The sequence below is a fragment of the Piliocolobus tephrosceles genome, chromosome 21 (genome assembly GCF_002776525.5).
Source record: "Piliocolobus tephrosceles isolate RC106 chromosome 21, ASM277652v3, whole genome shotgun sequence".
NCBI classification, from domain to species: Eukaryota; Metazoa; Chordata; class Mammalia; order Primates; family Cercopithecidae; genus Piliocolobus; species Piliocolobus tephrosceles.
The window spans coordinates 20,894,097-20,908,044 of record NC_045454.1 but is presented as its reverse complement, the minus strand read 5'-3'; the positions used below and the strand labels follow the sequence as shown (position 1 = coordinate 20,908,044).

Sequence of the window (13,948 nt, the reverse complement as noted above, 5' to 3'; positions counted from 1 at the left end):
GGAGTTTCACTCTTGTTGCCCAGGCTGGAGTGCAATGGTACAATCTTGGCTCACCGCAACCTCCACCTCCCGGGTTCAAGCGATTCTCCTACCTCAGCCTCCTGAATAGCTGGGATTACAGGCATGCACCACCACACTCGGCTAATTTTGTATTTTTAGTAGAGTCAGGGTTTCTCCATGTTGGTCAGGCTGGTCTCAAACTCCCAATCTCACGTGATCTGCCCACCTTGGCCTCCCAAAGTGCTGGGATTACAGGCATCAGCCACCACGCCAGGCTCGCAAAATAACGATTTTAATTATTACAGTGAGATTGGACTTATTAAAAATCTATCCAATACTTTTTATTATCTTAGCATGCCTAAGGAAGTAGGGAACCTCACTCATATAGAAGTGTAGAAAGTGGTAGTTATGACAGGCACGGTGGCTCACACCTGTAATCCCAGCACTTTGGCAGGCCCGGGCGGGGGGGGATCACTTGAGGTCAGGAGTTCAAGACCAGCCTGGGCAACATGGTGAAACCCCATCTCTACTAAAAATATAAAAATTAACTGGGCGTGGTGGCGCAAGCCTGTAGTCCCAGCTACTCAGGAAGCTGGGGCAGGTGAATCACTTGAACTCCAGAGGCAGAGGTTGCAGTGAGCAGAGATCATGCCACTGCACTCCAGCCTGGGCAAAAGAGCAAGATTTCATCTTAAAACAAACAAAAACAACAACAAAAGTGGTAGCTATGGTAAAAAAAAAAATTTTTTTTTCCTGCATGACCCCCATTGGAACGCTATTCATTTCAACATACTGGTTTTAGTTAATATGGTGTTTCCAGGTAACGAATCTGGGAATTACGAAAATCACCTTTTCCCCTCTGATACTGTTATCTCTATTTTATTTGCTAAATTGCTAATTAGTTACAATTTTGGAGGGAAGTTTAATGGCTACTATTCAGATAATCGAATCTTACATAACCAACTAGCCATGGTCATAACAGAGTTCCTCAATCATTCAAATATTTAGGTCACCAAGGCCACAAAACCACCAGAAGTAACAGTAGGTTACAAACACATGCAGAGTCACAGTCAATCAAACATCCTTCAGAGAACCACCAACCTACAGGCCCCACTTGTCATTCACAGCCTCAGACAGCAGCTACCACGATTCCAGGCAAAGTCACAATCGCATCCACAAATCACTTTCAATTCTCCACACTCACAGTCTCAAATGCGACTCACACCTAATCTAAAAATAGACACACGCAGAGGAAACCTCGCGCAGCAACACTACTCTGTCCACTTTTCACACAATCGGCCACAACATCCCAAAGAGAGACAAGCACCTAAAATGCAGCAGGTTGGGCGCAGGAGGCCACCCCCATTCAACTCGCGCGCGCGCGCACACTCAGCGCCCGCTCCGCGCGGGGACCCGTCGCCAGCGATGGCGCTTCCGCGGGATCAGAACGGGCAAAATCCCCCTTCGCGTAGCTCGCTCCGGGTCACCCTCAAGGTCACGCCCACGGACCACGCCCGAGGCCCGGCTCGTACAGATCTGAGCGTCTGGATACCGCGGTCTCGGTTCCCTCTTCAGAATTACCAGGCCCGGCTGGGACTCTTGGTTACCTCCCCGGCCTCCCCACCCGGTTCCGCGTCCTTAGACAGCTCTCCCGGAACGGAGCTCCCAGTGCCCTCCTCGGCCTCCTCAGCACCCCTGGCACCCACCGAGCCTCACCCCCGGCCCAGGGTGAGTCGTCTGCGCCTGCGCACTCGCGCGTGGGCCTGAGCTCCCAGGAGTCTCCGGGGCGGCCCGTTAGGCGCCGCGCGGTGCTCGCTGCGGGCGCTCCCCTCCATTTGCACCCAAGCCGACTCTATTGCGACGTGGACTACGCTTCTTCCAGGACCCCGGCTCCCTTTTCCGTTAACCTGGTGGTCGTTTTCCATGTGGTGAGTTGAGGTGACCCGGGTCTGGATGAGAGAGGAGCTCACGGCAGGGGACCCGGGTTCCTGGGGGGGCGGAGAGGGCTTGTGGAGGCAGAAGCCCCCGGCCTGTGTGCAAGTCACCTGCTGGGGAGGGAGACTGTGTGATTGTGTTTGTGTGTGCGGTTCTGTGGCTGCGTCCGTGTGTGGTGTGATTGAGTGGGCGCGCCTGTGACGGGCGCGGGACGGGTGCGGGGTGTGTGCACAGCAGGTGCACAGCCAGGACAGCCCTGACAGTCCCCGATTGGGTCCGCGGGACCGAGTGGGGGCGGGGCGGTTTTTATGACGGCGCTGAGCGGTGACTGTGAATGTGTCATGCTGTTATCAGTGATCCTGTGATAGCGCTGTTGTTACCCACTGGAGACTGTGGTCAAAACTGGCCTGGTGCAGCTTTACAGAGTTTGATTTCTGCAGTTGTGGGGCTCGGGAATAGGTGGACAAGATCGCTGTGTGGCTTGATCTGTGTCTGTGGAAGACTCTGAGACCTTCTGTTCTAAAGCATGGCCCCTGTCGCTTTCATAATGCATAATGCACAGTGGCATGCGGCCTCGCCAACCTCTGGGGCCAATTTTAAGTTACGTGGTTTCTTGGAGTTTGTTGTACTGGGATTTCTTTCACTGCCTCAGTCATTTCACATTATAACCACATTGCACAGTGTGCAGTCGAATGGCTATTGAAAGGGAAGCTGGATATTTGAGATCCAGAAGGAAGTTTCCAACTGAAAAAGCACAGCTTTGTGTTTCACATGGACAAGGCTGTGTTCTGTTATGCACAGCCTTGTGTTTCATATGGAGATGTTAGAGCTGGAATTGCTCCCAAGGCAAAGTCCTGGGAAGATATGATATTGAGGCCCCAAAAGTAGGATTCCTTTCTCCAAAGGGGTGTGTGTGTGTGTGATGGAGTTTCACTCTTGTTGTCCAGGCTGCAGTGCAGTGGTGTGATCTCAGCTCACTGCTACCTCCGCCTTCTGGATTCAAGTGATTCTCCTGCCTCAGCCTCCCAAGTAGCTGGGATTACAGGCATGCGCCACCACGCCCGGCTAATTTTTGTATTTTTAGTAGAGACGGGGTTTCACCATGTTGGTCAGGCTGGTCTTGAACTCCTGATCTCAATGATCCACCCACCTTGGACTGCCAAAGTGCTGGGATTACAGGTGTGAGCCACCGGGCCTGGCGAAAATACTCTTTTGGAAGCTCTGTGGGGGCAAGTTGAATATTGCAGATCCACAGCATTTTCACATCTTGAGAGAGATCAGGATTGTTCTGTTGCCTTTTCTAACCTAGCCTTGTTGGATAGTGTCATTTCTGTTGTATTCTGTTTATCAAGGGAGTCCCAAAGGCCTACCCAATTTCAAGAGAAAGGGAAATAGACTGTACCTCTTGAAGGGGTTAGTGGCAAAGTTTGGAAGAGCATGCAGGACCAGAAATGGTGTTATTAGTCTCCCTGGAATTTATGGTCTCTGATTGTCCCTGATGCCATTCATGCAGTTCTGGTGTGGATGGTGTCATCCCTTTGCAACCCCAGAGTCGAATGGAGGGAGGATTTTCTCCCTCTGTTATCTCAAGACAGGGTTGAGTGACTTAATTTTAGGTCCAGGTCAGCATTAGCAGAGTGGGGGGTGGGCCAGAAACTTGCTGTCTGGACCTTACTTTTAGATTAGGAGGAGGTCTGCTTGGTGTCTACATCTGTCTGCTGGACTCCTTGTGGGTGCAGGGTTTTTTATCCAGAATCCCTCTTACCTCCCCCCCATTTTGGAAGCTGAGAGGCATCTTTCATCTCATAGGCAGTTTTCCTTCCCCAGCCCTTAAGCTCTGTGGTTTCTGAGCTTCTGCAAAGAGAGGACCCCTGAGGAGGACTGACAAGTTCTTAACCATTTTTAGCCATGGTTTTGGTGAACTGTCTCTACTTCTTAAACATAGTCATATTTTAGATCATGTAAACGTTATCTTGAAATGTCCTATGTAACAGAGATTTAAGAATTTGTCCCCAGTTCCAGTGAGCAATGATGCCAAACAGTCCAAGATTCTCCTAATGGATCCCTCTATTTTCCCATTAATATTTAGCATCCACTATAGGTTCAGCCTTTTTTCGGAACAGTAAAATGAAAGCTCTTGAAGAGGTATTGGACCATCCAAAAGATGGTGGAGGGATGATTAAAAGTTGATTTCATTTGATTACAGATTGGGACCTGTCCAGGTGCAGTGGCTCATGCCTGTAATCCCAGCACTTCGGGAGGCCAAGGCAGACAGATCGCTTGAGCCCTGGAGTAGCCTGGGCAACATGGCGGAAACTCCATCTCTACAAAAAAGTAGCCAGGTGAGGTGGCACATGCCTGTAGTCCCAGATACTCTGGAGGCTGAGGTGGGAGAGTCACCTGAGCTGGGGAGGTCGAGAGTGCAGTGAGTGGTGATTGTGCCACTGAACTCCAGCCTGGGTGACAGACTGAGACCCTATCTATAAAAACAAAAAAGAATCTATTCTTTAGGATTTTTAAGTAAATACTTGTGTCATCTAGAGAGGAGGTTTTCTTCTTTGCCAGTATTTACAGCTTTCATTTATTCTGTTGCCTTATTGTAATTGCTAGGACTTGTATTACAATATTGTTTAGCAGTCATAGACAGACATAGATAGCCTTTCTTTTATCATAGGAGGATTGTATTTAATATTTCATCACTATATTATAGCTGGAGGTTTTCATAGACTAGCAAATTGAACAAGTTCTCATCTACTTCTAGCTTGCTGAGAGTTTTCATCATGAAGGGATATTATATTTTGTCCGATAATTTTTTTTGTATACTGAAGTGATCATGTTTTATTCTCCTTTATTCAATTAATATGAATAAAATTGATTTTTAAAAATGTTAAGCAGAAAACAATGCCATTTCAACATGGCATTGGCCCACATGGAATCCTGCCTCCCAACCAACCCAACTGCTTCTAGCTCAGCACTTCCTATTTCTTGTTTTTTTGTTGTTGTTAAATCTTGTATTAGCGGTTCATTTTGTAACCTTTTTCTTATTTTTTTTTTTCAGATTAAATTTGCTACCATTTTCTTTCTTTTTTTTTTTTTTTGGAGACAGAGTCTCACTTTGTAACCCAGGCTAGAGTGCAGTGGCATGATCTTGGCTCACTGCAGCCTCCACCTCCTGGGTTCAAATAATTCTCCTATTTCAGCTTACTGAGTAGCTGGGACTACAGGCATGTGCCACCATGCCCAGCTAGTTTTTTGTATTTTAGTGGAGATGGGGTTTCACCATGTTGCCCAGGAAGGTCTTGAACTCCTGAGCTCAGGCAGTCCGCCTGACTGCCTCCCAAAGTGCTAGGATTACAGGTGTGAGCCACTGTCCCCGGCGTTTTTTTTTTTTTTTTTTGAGACCAAGTCTTGCTCTGTCACCCAGGCTGCAGTGCAGTGGCATGATCTCGGCTCACTGCAACCTCCACCTCCCAGGTTCAAGTGATCCTCCCACCTCAGCCTCCCAAGTAACTGGGATTATAAGCATCCACTGCCATGCCCAGCTATTTTTTTTTTTTTTGTATTTTTAGTAGAGACAGGGTTTCACCATATTGGCCAGTCTGGTCTCCCAACTCCCGACTTCAAGTGATCCACCCGCCTTGGCCTCCCAAAGTGCTGGGATTATAGGCATGAGCTGCTATGCCCAGCCAAATTTGCTACCATTTTCTTAAGAATTTTTGCATGAGGTTTTTGGTCTGTCATTTCTTTTCTTGTAATATCTTTATCAGGTTTTGGTATTAGGGTAGTACTGGCCTAAAAAAATATGAACTGTCCTGTCCTTCCCTATTTTCTGGAAAAGTCTGTATAAGATTGGTGTTATTTGTTCCTTAAATTTCTGGTTGAATTATCTGGTAAAACCATCTAGGCCTGGAGATTTCTTTTCTTGATGTAATAAATTCAATTTCCTTTTTTTTTTTTTGAGACAGAGTCTCGCTTTGTCACCCAGGCTGGAGTGCAGTGGCACGATCTCGGCTCACTGCAAGCTCCGCCTCTCTGGTTCATGCCATTCTCCTGCCACAGCCTCCCAAGTAGCTGGGACTACAGGCGCCCGCCACCATGACCAGTTAATTTTTTTGTAGTTTTTAGTAGAGACGGGGTTTCACCATGTTAGCCAGGATGGTCTCCATCTCCTGTCCTGGTGATCCACCTGCCTCGGCCTCCCAAAGTGCTGGGATTGCAGGCGTGAGCCACCATGCGTGGCCTCAATTTCCTTGATATATCTGTTTCATCTTGTGTGTTTTAGTAAGTTGTATTTTTTTAAAGGAATTTTGTCCATTTCATCTGAATTCTCAAATTTGTTGACATTAAGTTGTCTATAGTAATTCTTTTTTTTTTTTTTTTTTTTTTTGAGCCGGAGTCTTACTCTGTCGCCAGGCTGGAGTACAGTGGCGTGATCTTGGCTCCCTGCAACCTCTGCCTCCCAGGTTCAAGCGATTCTCCTGCCTCAGCCTCCCGAGTAGCTGGGACTATAGGCGCACACCACCACACTCAGCTAATTTTTGTATTTTTAGTAGAGATGGGGTTTTACCATGCTGGCCAGGATGGTCTCGATCTCTTGACCTTGTGATCTGCCCACCTTGGCCTCCCAATAATAATTATATTGTTAGACTTCTAATATCTAATATGCTCCTTAGTGATAAGTTATCTTTCATTTCTGATATTAGTAATTTGTCTTTGCTAAGTTTTTATCAACTTTTTTTTTTTTTTTTGAGACGGAGTCTTGCTCTGTTGCCCAGTCTGGAATGCGGTGGCGCTATCTCAGCTTACTGCAACCTTCACCTCCAAGGTTCAGGCGATTCTCATCCTTCAGCCTCCAGAGTAGCTGGGACTACAGGCAAATGCCACCATGCCTGGCTAATTTTTGTATTTTTAGTAGAGATGGGGTTTCACCATGTTGGCCAGACTGGTTTCAAACTTCTGCCTTTAGATGATCCGCCCATCTCGACCTCCCAAAGTACTGGGATTACAGGCATAAGCCATCATGCCCACCCAAGGTTTTATCAATTTTGTTCCTTTTTTCAGAGAATTCACTTTTAGTTTGGCTAATCATATATCTATTTCATTTTTTTTTTCTCTCATCTTATTTCCTTTCTTCTGGGTATTGAGAGTTTACTTTACTTTTTCTTTTCTAGCCTTTTAAAGTAGAACCTGTAGTTATTTATTCTAGGCCTTCTCTTCTAATATAAGCATTTAAATCCAGAATCTCTACTTTAACTCCATTCCACAAATTTTCTTTTTATTTATTTAGATATTTACTTATTTATTTTTGAGGCAGGGTCTCACTCTGTCACCTGGGCTGGAGTGCAGTGGTGCAATCAGGGCTCACTGCAACCTCGACTTCCCGGGCTCAAGTGATCCTCCTGCCTCAGCCTCCCACGTAGCTGAGACCACAGCACATGATTGCGTGCCATCGCATCCTGTTAATTTTTGTATTTTTTGTAGAGATGAGGTTTCACCCAGTTGCCTAGGCTGGTCTGAAACTCCTGAGCTCAGGTGATCCACCTGCCTTGGCTTCTCAAAGTGCTGGGATTATAGGTATGAGCCACCATGCCTAGCCCCACAAATTTTTATATGGTGCATTTTCACTATCAGTTCAAACTATTTTCTTTTTCCCATTGATTTCTTCTTTAACCTATGGATTATGTAGAAGTGTGTTTAATTTCCAAACATTTGTGTGTTTTCTAGGTACTTCATTGTCAGTGATTCCTAATTTCATTTCACCAAAGAACACATTATGTACGATTTTCATCCTTTGAAATTCACGGATGCTTTTTTTATGGCCTAACATGTGATCTGTCTTGAATATACCATGTGCACTTGAAAAGCACATGTATTTTACAGTTGTTGGGTGCATTATTTTGCAAAATATTTATTTTATCAAGTTGGTTGCTAATCCATATATCTTCACTGATATTTTTTGTCTTTTTTTTTTTTTTTTTTTTTTTTTTGCCAGTTGCTGAGAGATAGAAATTAAAAATCAAGGCCAGGACTACAGTAAGGCTGAAATCATTGAAGTGCTTGGAGCAGAACGGAAAGAGGTACTTACTAACTTTCAGGGTTGTATAAGTGCAGTGTTGTTTGAAGCTCTGTGTGCATTTCTGTAAAGACTGGTCTGGAAAACAGACCAGAGGAAAACATTTCCTTGCTTTTCTGCTCTGCTCTCACAGGAAAACAACAAACACAGTAAGAGTCAACACCAAAGACTTCAGTGACCCCCAGATATGTGGGGATTTCCCCTATCAGCAAGCAAGCAAGCAATCAGTTCTGCAGCAGACACCAACTGCGTATCCTCCAATTTAATTCTGACACTATCTGCCTGGAAATAGCATCAGATCCCTCAGGCTGAGGGCTCAGTCCCTAAGACTGCCATCTCTTCAGACACCAGTTGCAAGTCTGGGCCTCTAGAACTTCTGACCAACCGGGCTTCAAGTTGGCATTCCCAGACATTTACAGTGGCTCATGGCTGGAAGATCACTTGAGGCCAAGAGTTCAAGACCAGTCTGGGCAATGTGAGACCTGTCTCAAGAAAATAAAAAGTAAAATTAGCTGGGCATGGAGATACAAGTCTGTGTAGTCCTAGGTACTTGGGAGGCTGGGGTGAAAGGATCACTTGAGTCCAGGAATTCAAGGTTACAGTGAGCAGTGATCTGTGCCATTGCACTCCAGCCTGGGCAACAAAGCGTGATCCTGTCTTAAAAAAAAAAGAAAGAAAAAGATGGGGTTCTCACAACTTCCTTTTTGGGTTCAATTAATTTGCTGAAGTGGCTCACAGAACTCAAGGAAACACTTATGTTTGCTGGTTTAATATAAAGGATATTACAAAGTATATAGATGAAGAGATGCATTGGACAAGGTATGGGGAAGGGACATATTGTTGGAAGCACAGAATAGGCAAGACTCCAGAGAAAGTTTCTCTTCTCTCCCCACTTCTTGCTGCCATTGTCTGTTAGGTTTGATCCACAATAGATTGCATTCTCCTTTTCCATTTCCCTCATATTTGTCATGGCCCTTTGAATCCTGCCATTCACTGTTCTGATTTTCACAGTGCTGGGGGTCATCAGTATGTTCCTGAGGTGGAAGAGCACTCAATTCAGACCAAGGATGACAGAGGTGTGGGGAGCAAACATACACTTACAGGACAGGGCAGACCAAGTGAATGACAACCCTTTCCATCATACCCACCCTCAGATCATGAGGTACTTATCCACTTTTACCTTTGAATACAGGACTGTGGTTCTCCTATGCAAAGACGGCAGGGAGTGGACGCTAGGAGGGTAAAACAACGCTGTGAATCAAGCTCAAGAGATCTCCCTCGAAATTTCATTAAACTACTACCGGAGGTCATATACTAAACTAGTAATCCCTTAAGGCATAAGACATGTTAAAACCACTTTATTGAGCCATAATTCACATACAATTCACCCATTTAAAGTGTACAATTCAATGGATTTTTGTATATTCACAGAGTAATACATTCATCCTCACAATTTTATTTTATTTTGAGACAGAGTCTTGCTCTTTCGCCCAGTGCAGTGGCATGATCTTGGCTCACTGCAACTTCCTCCTCCTGGGTTCAAGTGATTCTCCTGCCTCAGCCTCCCAAGTAGCTGGGATTACAGGCACACGCCACCACACCTGGCTAATTTTTGTATTTTTAGTAGAGAAAGCGTTTCACCATGTTGACAAGTCTGGTCTCAAACTCCTGGGCTCAAGCATCACCACAATTTTAGATCGTATTTATCTCCCAAAGAAATCCAGCTCCCCTTTGCTATCACTTCCAAACCCCCATGCCCTCCAGCCCCAGGCAACTGTTAATGTGCTTTTTCTTGACAGACTTTCCTGTTCTGGTCATTTCATACATATAAATGGAGTCATGCAGTATGTAAATCCTTCATGACTAGCTTCTTTAACTTACCATAATGTTTTGAAAGTTCATCCACGTAACGTGTATCATTATTATTTTCTTTTTATGACTGAATAATATTCTAAGATATGGAAAAGGTATGACATCTTGCTTACCCATTCATCAGCTGACGGATGTTTAGGATGTTTCCATTTTTTGGCTACTGTGAATAATGCTGCTGTGAAGATTCATGTGCCTGTTTTAGTGTGGAAATGTTTTCATTTCTGTCAGGTAGACCTGAGGAGTAGAATTGGAGATTATATGCTAACATGATGTTTAACCATTTCAGGAACTGCCAGATTGATTTTCATAGCAACTGGACCATTTTACATTACCACTAGCAGGGTAAAAGAGTTTTTATTTCTCAACATCCTTGACAACACTTTAAAAAAATTATAGCCATCGTAGTAGGTGTAAAGTATTCATAGTATCTCATTACTGTTTTGTTGTGCATTTCCCTAATGGTTAAGAAGGCCATGGGATTTTTTTTTTTTCCCCTGAGATGGAGTCTTGCTCTGACACCCAGGCTGGAGTGCAGTGGCGTGATCTTGGCTCACTGCAACCTCCACCTCCTGGGTTCAAGCGATTCTCCTGCGTCAGCCTCCTGAGTAGCTGGGATTACAGGCGCTTGCCACCACACCTGGCTAATTTTTGTATTTTTAGTAGAGATGGGGTTTTACCATGTTGGCCAGGCTGGTCTCAAACTCCTGACCTCAAGTGATCCACCTGCCTCAGCCTCCCAAAGTGTTGGGATTACAGGCGTGAGCCACCACGCCCAGCCGGTCATGGGATTTTATTATACTTTTATGCATGATAGGAGTAAACAGAATCTGCAAACTCCTCTTTTTCCTTAACACAGAAACCGTATACATATTTATGTGTTCTAGAAAAACAGAGACTGAGTTTAAGCATTATCAGGGCAGCGAATTATGACATAAACAACAGGATTTACGATTACTATTGAAATATGAGGTCTTAAAGACTCCTTTGCACAAATAATACAAATAAGCAAATTATAGACAGGAAAATAGCTCAGGATGATCAGAGTTATCTCTCTACTGACCAGGAGGGTAACGCTGACATTCACTGAGTGTTCTCAATTCAATAGTTTATCATATCAGGTTCTTTTAAATGGATTTTATGACACAGAGTGGTGTCTTTTCCCCTGTAGCTCCATAGGGAGAACACATCTCCCTATTTTTAAAAGATTCCTTTTTACTACTATTAGGTAGGTCTGCATCCTTAAGAATTTTACTTGTTTGCATGATGACAAAACAGGACTGAAAAGCTCAATACATATTACAAGGAAATGGAAAATGGAGTCAACAATTTTTGAAGTTAAAATGTAATAAAGAGCATATAATGTTTTATAGTCATAATGGGATTTTGTGTTCCACACTGGATACTCCTGTCTTTGCCTGCCCTTTGTCACCTCTTCTGCCTCATGATCCACAGTTGGAACCCCTTAAATAATCAATGTGGCAAGTAAATCAAGGAACAGTACATACGTAGCTTAGAAGATGTAAGCATAAATGTTAAGATGTTGCTTAGAGATCCATAGTTACTGAGCCAGCTAGGAATGAGCTGTGTGGTGATGTTAAATATCGTTAACCATCACATTCAGTCCTGGAGGTGGCCAGACACCAGAGTCTCCTCATTACCTTCCATCCCACCAAAATCCAGCCTCCCAACGTTGCCACTGCTGAGGAGTATGGAAAGGAGTCATGAGCTAATCACTTAGAAAAATTCATAGTAATCTCTTTTGTATGCATAGTGCACAAAGCAATTTTCCAGCTTTTATTTCAGTTTTGTGAGAAACAGGTAGAAAGACACTAATTTATTGACTACACTGACACTGAATATACTTTGTCTCATTTCATAAAAACTTACTCCCTCCATTTACAGATGAGATGGGTAGAGCAGAAATGCCTGTCTTCATTTTTCATCAGAAGAGAATGAGGCTCAGTAACATTAAGGGATATACACAACTAAAAACAGTGCAGGTGGGGATTGTAGCTAGATCTGTCTGAGCACAGAGCTCTGGAACACTGACTGCCCTGCAGCTCAGTTACTACACATGAAGATGAATCTGGGGTGCTCTGCTGGTCAAGAGGCAGCTCATTTCTATATCAAACTTTGCAAAAACTTCCCACTCATCCATGAGCCCCTGTAAACCTTTAAACTGGAAGTAATGGGAGGGCAGGGAGTGGAAACTGATAGGCCTGAGTCTTTAATTCTTTCCTTCTCGTTTAATATTGGGTTTGTTGTTTCTCTCCACCACAAACTCAGAGAGGCAAGGACCATGCACTTTGGCCACAGCAACCTGATTGACTTACGTGCTGTTCTGGTCAGACTTCCATCTTCCAAGAGCTGTCACCAGGCCTCCCCTTAGTTCAATGACCCATCTCCTTCTTCACTTTCTTTTTAATCAGGCTTATACTTGCTGCTTCTTTTATGCTTTTTTATGAGATCAATTAAGTGTTCTTTATTCTCCTTTCCCCTGCACTGGATTAAAAATAAGATATTGTATTGCTTTATTATTGGAAGTTACTCTTAACCTTGCATCTTTGACTTAATGACTAATTGGTATCTCCTTCTTGAGCAATAAAAAAGACCTTAGAATGCTTTAGGTTCTTTCTCTTTCTCTCTCTTTCTTTCTTCTTTTTTGAGACAGAGTCTCCCTCTGTCACCCAGGGTGGAGTGCAGTGGGGCGATCTCAGTTCACTGCAACCTCCACCTCCTGGGTTCAAGTGATTCTCTTGCCTTAGCCTCCAAAGTAGCTGGGATGACAGATGCGTGCTACCACACCTGGCTGATTTTTTTTTTTTTTTTTTTTGAGACGGAGTTTCACTTTTGGTGCCCAAGCTGGAGTACAGTGGCACGATCTCGGCTCACTGCAATCTCCGCCTCCTGGGTTCAAGCGATTATCCTTCCTCAGCCTCCTGAGTAGCTGGGATTACAGGTGCACACCACCACACCTGGCTAATTTTTGTGTTATTAGTAGAGACAGGGTCTCACCATGTTGGCCAGGCTGGTCTCAAACTCCTGACCTCAGGTGATCCATCCACCTCAGCCTCCCAAAGTGCTGGGATTACAGGCGTAAGCCACCACACCCGGCCCACCTGGCTGATTTTTGTATTTTTAGTGAAGATGGGGTTTCAGCATGTTGGCCAGGCTGGTCTCCAACTCCTGACCTCAAGTGATCTGCCCATCTTAGCCTCCCAAAGTGCTGGGATTACAGGTGTGAACTACCACATCCCGCCTCTATTTTTGTCTGGTGCTTTTGATCTAATTTGTTTTGAAATTCCATAAAAAGTAATCATCATTACTTGGTAAACAGAATCCCCAACATACTCACCAATTTCCTTGCTCATCATTTAAAATTTTATCTCATTCTGTCTTTTGAGTTTTTCTTTTTGCTGATTCAAATCCTTTAGAAATTCTGCCAGTGAGTCTATGAAAAAAACCTTTGTCTGAAAATGTCTTTATTTTGCCCTACTCTTAATTGCTACTTTTCCTCTATCACTTCGAAGGTATTATTCTCCTGTCTTCTGACATCTGTGTGCAATCATCTTTCCTTTTAGGTAGCATGTCTTTGCTGTTTTTCTTTTCTTTCCTTGCCTCCCTTCTTTTCAAGATTTCTGTTCTGTATTATCACTGATGATGTGTCTAGGTGTTAGATCGGCTTTCATTATCCTACTTGACACTCATTTTGATTCCTCATCTTAAAACTGACTTTATGAAAAGTTCTAAAACACTTTTTCTTCTGATGCTCCTCCTCCTTTTTCTCCATTTATGACATTCATTAGATGTGTCTTGGGGCCCTTTTATTTTCTTCCATGTCTCTTAGTTTCTCATCTGTCTTTCACTTTTTATCTCTGTGCTGCATTATAGGTAATCTCTTCAGATATATCTTTAAGTTCATTAATTTTGAGCTGTGCTTGTTATGTTCTCTATACTTAAGATCTTTTTTATTTCTAGAAATTCTCTTTGGTTATTTTTTAAATCTATTGATTCTTTTTAGGTATTGTGCTTTCATTCTGAGTTTTTCCCATTTAAAATTCTTTCATA

General features: G+C 43.9%; 2 protein-coding genes and 1 long non-coding RNA gene across 7 annotated transcripts in view; 1 reads left to right on the top strand and 2 right to left on the bottom strand.

Moving 5' to 3' along the window:
- The window catches only part of ZNF382 (zinc finger protein 382), a 33,242-nt gene extending 31,492 nt beyond the window's left edge, over positions 1-1,750 (bottom strand). The window contains exon 1 of one of the 3 annotated variants that reach the window (XM_023195821.3): positions 1,707-1,750. The gene's annotated coding sequence lies outside the window, so the exon portion shown is untranslated. Of the gene's footprint in view, positions 1-1,327; positions 1,557-1,706 lie in introns of those variants that run through there. The other 2 variants (XM_023195820.3, XM_023195819.3) reach the window with 2 other exon arrangements.
- Positions 1,333-8,013, top strand: LOC111528936. Its single transcript, XM_026449431.1, has 2 exons — positions 1,333-1,928; positions 7,928-8,013. Exon 1 carries the CDS (start codon positions 1,333-1,335, stop codon positions 1,765-1,767), a length of 435 nt encoding a protein of 144 aa, XP_026305216.1. The 3' UTR covers positions 1,768-1,928; positions 7,928-8,013.
- A 624-nt stretch (positions 8,014-8,637) lies between these two features.
- Positions 8,638-13,948, bottom strand: part of LOC111528935 — a 16,989-nt gene continuing 11,678 nt past the window's right edge. Inside the window, exons 3-6 of one of the 3 annotated variants that reach the window (XR_002727210.3) lie at positions 12,214-12,382; positions 9,994-10,114; positions 9,189-9,240; positions 8,638-9,042 (exon numbers count right to left, since the gene is read on the bottom strand). This is a non-coding gene — a long non-coding RNA (uncharacterized LOC111528935). The remainder of the gene's footprint in view (positions 9,043-9,188; positions 9,241-9,993; positions 10,115-12,213; positions 12,383-13,948) is intronic. The other 2 variants (XR_002727209.3, XR_002727208.3) reach the window with 2 other exon arrangements.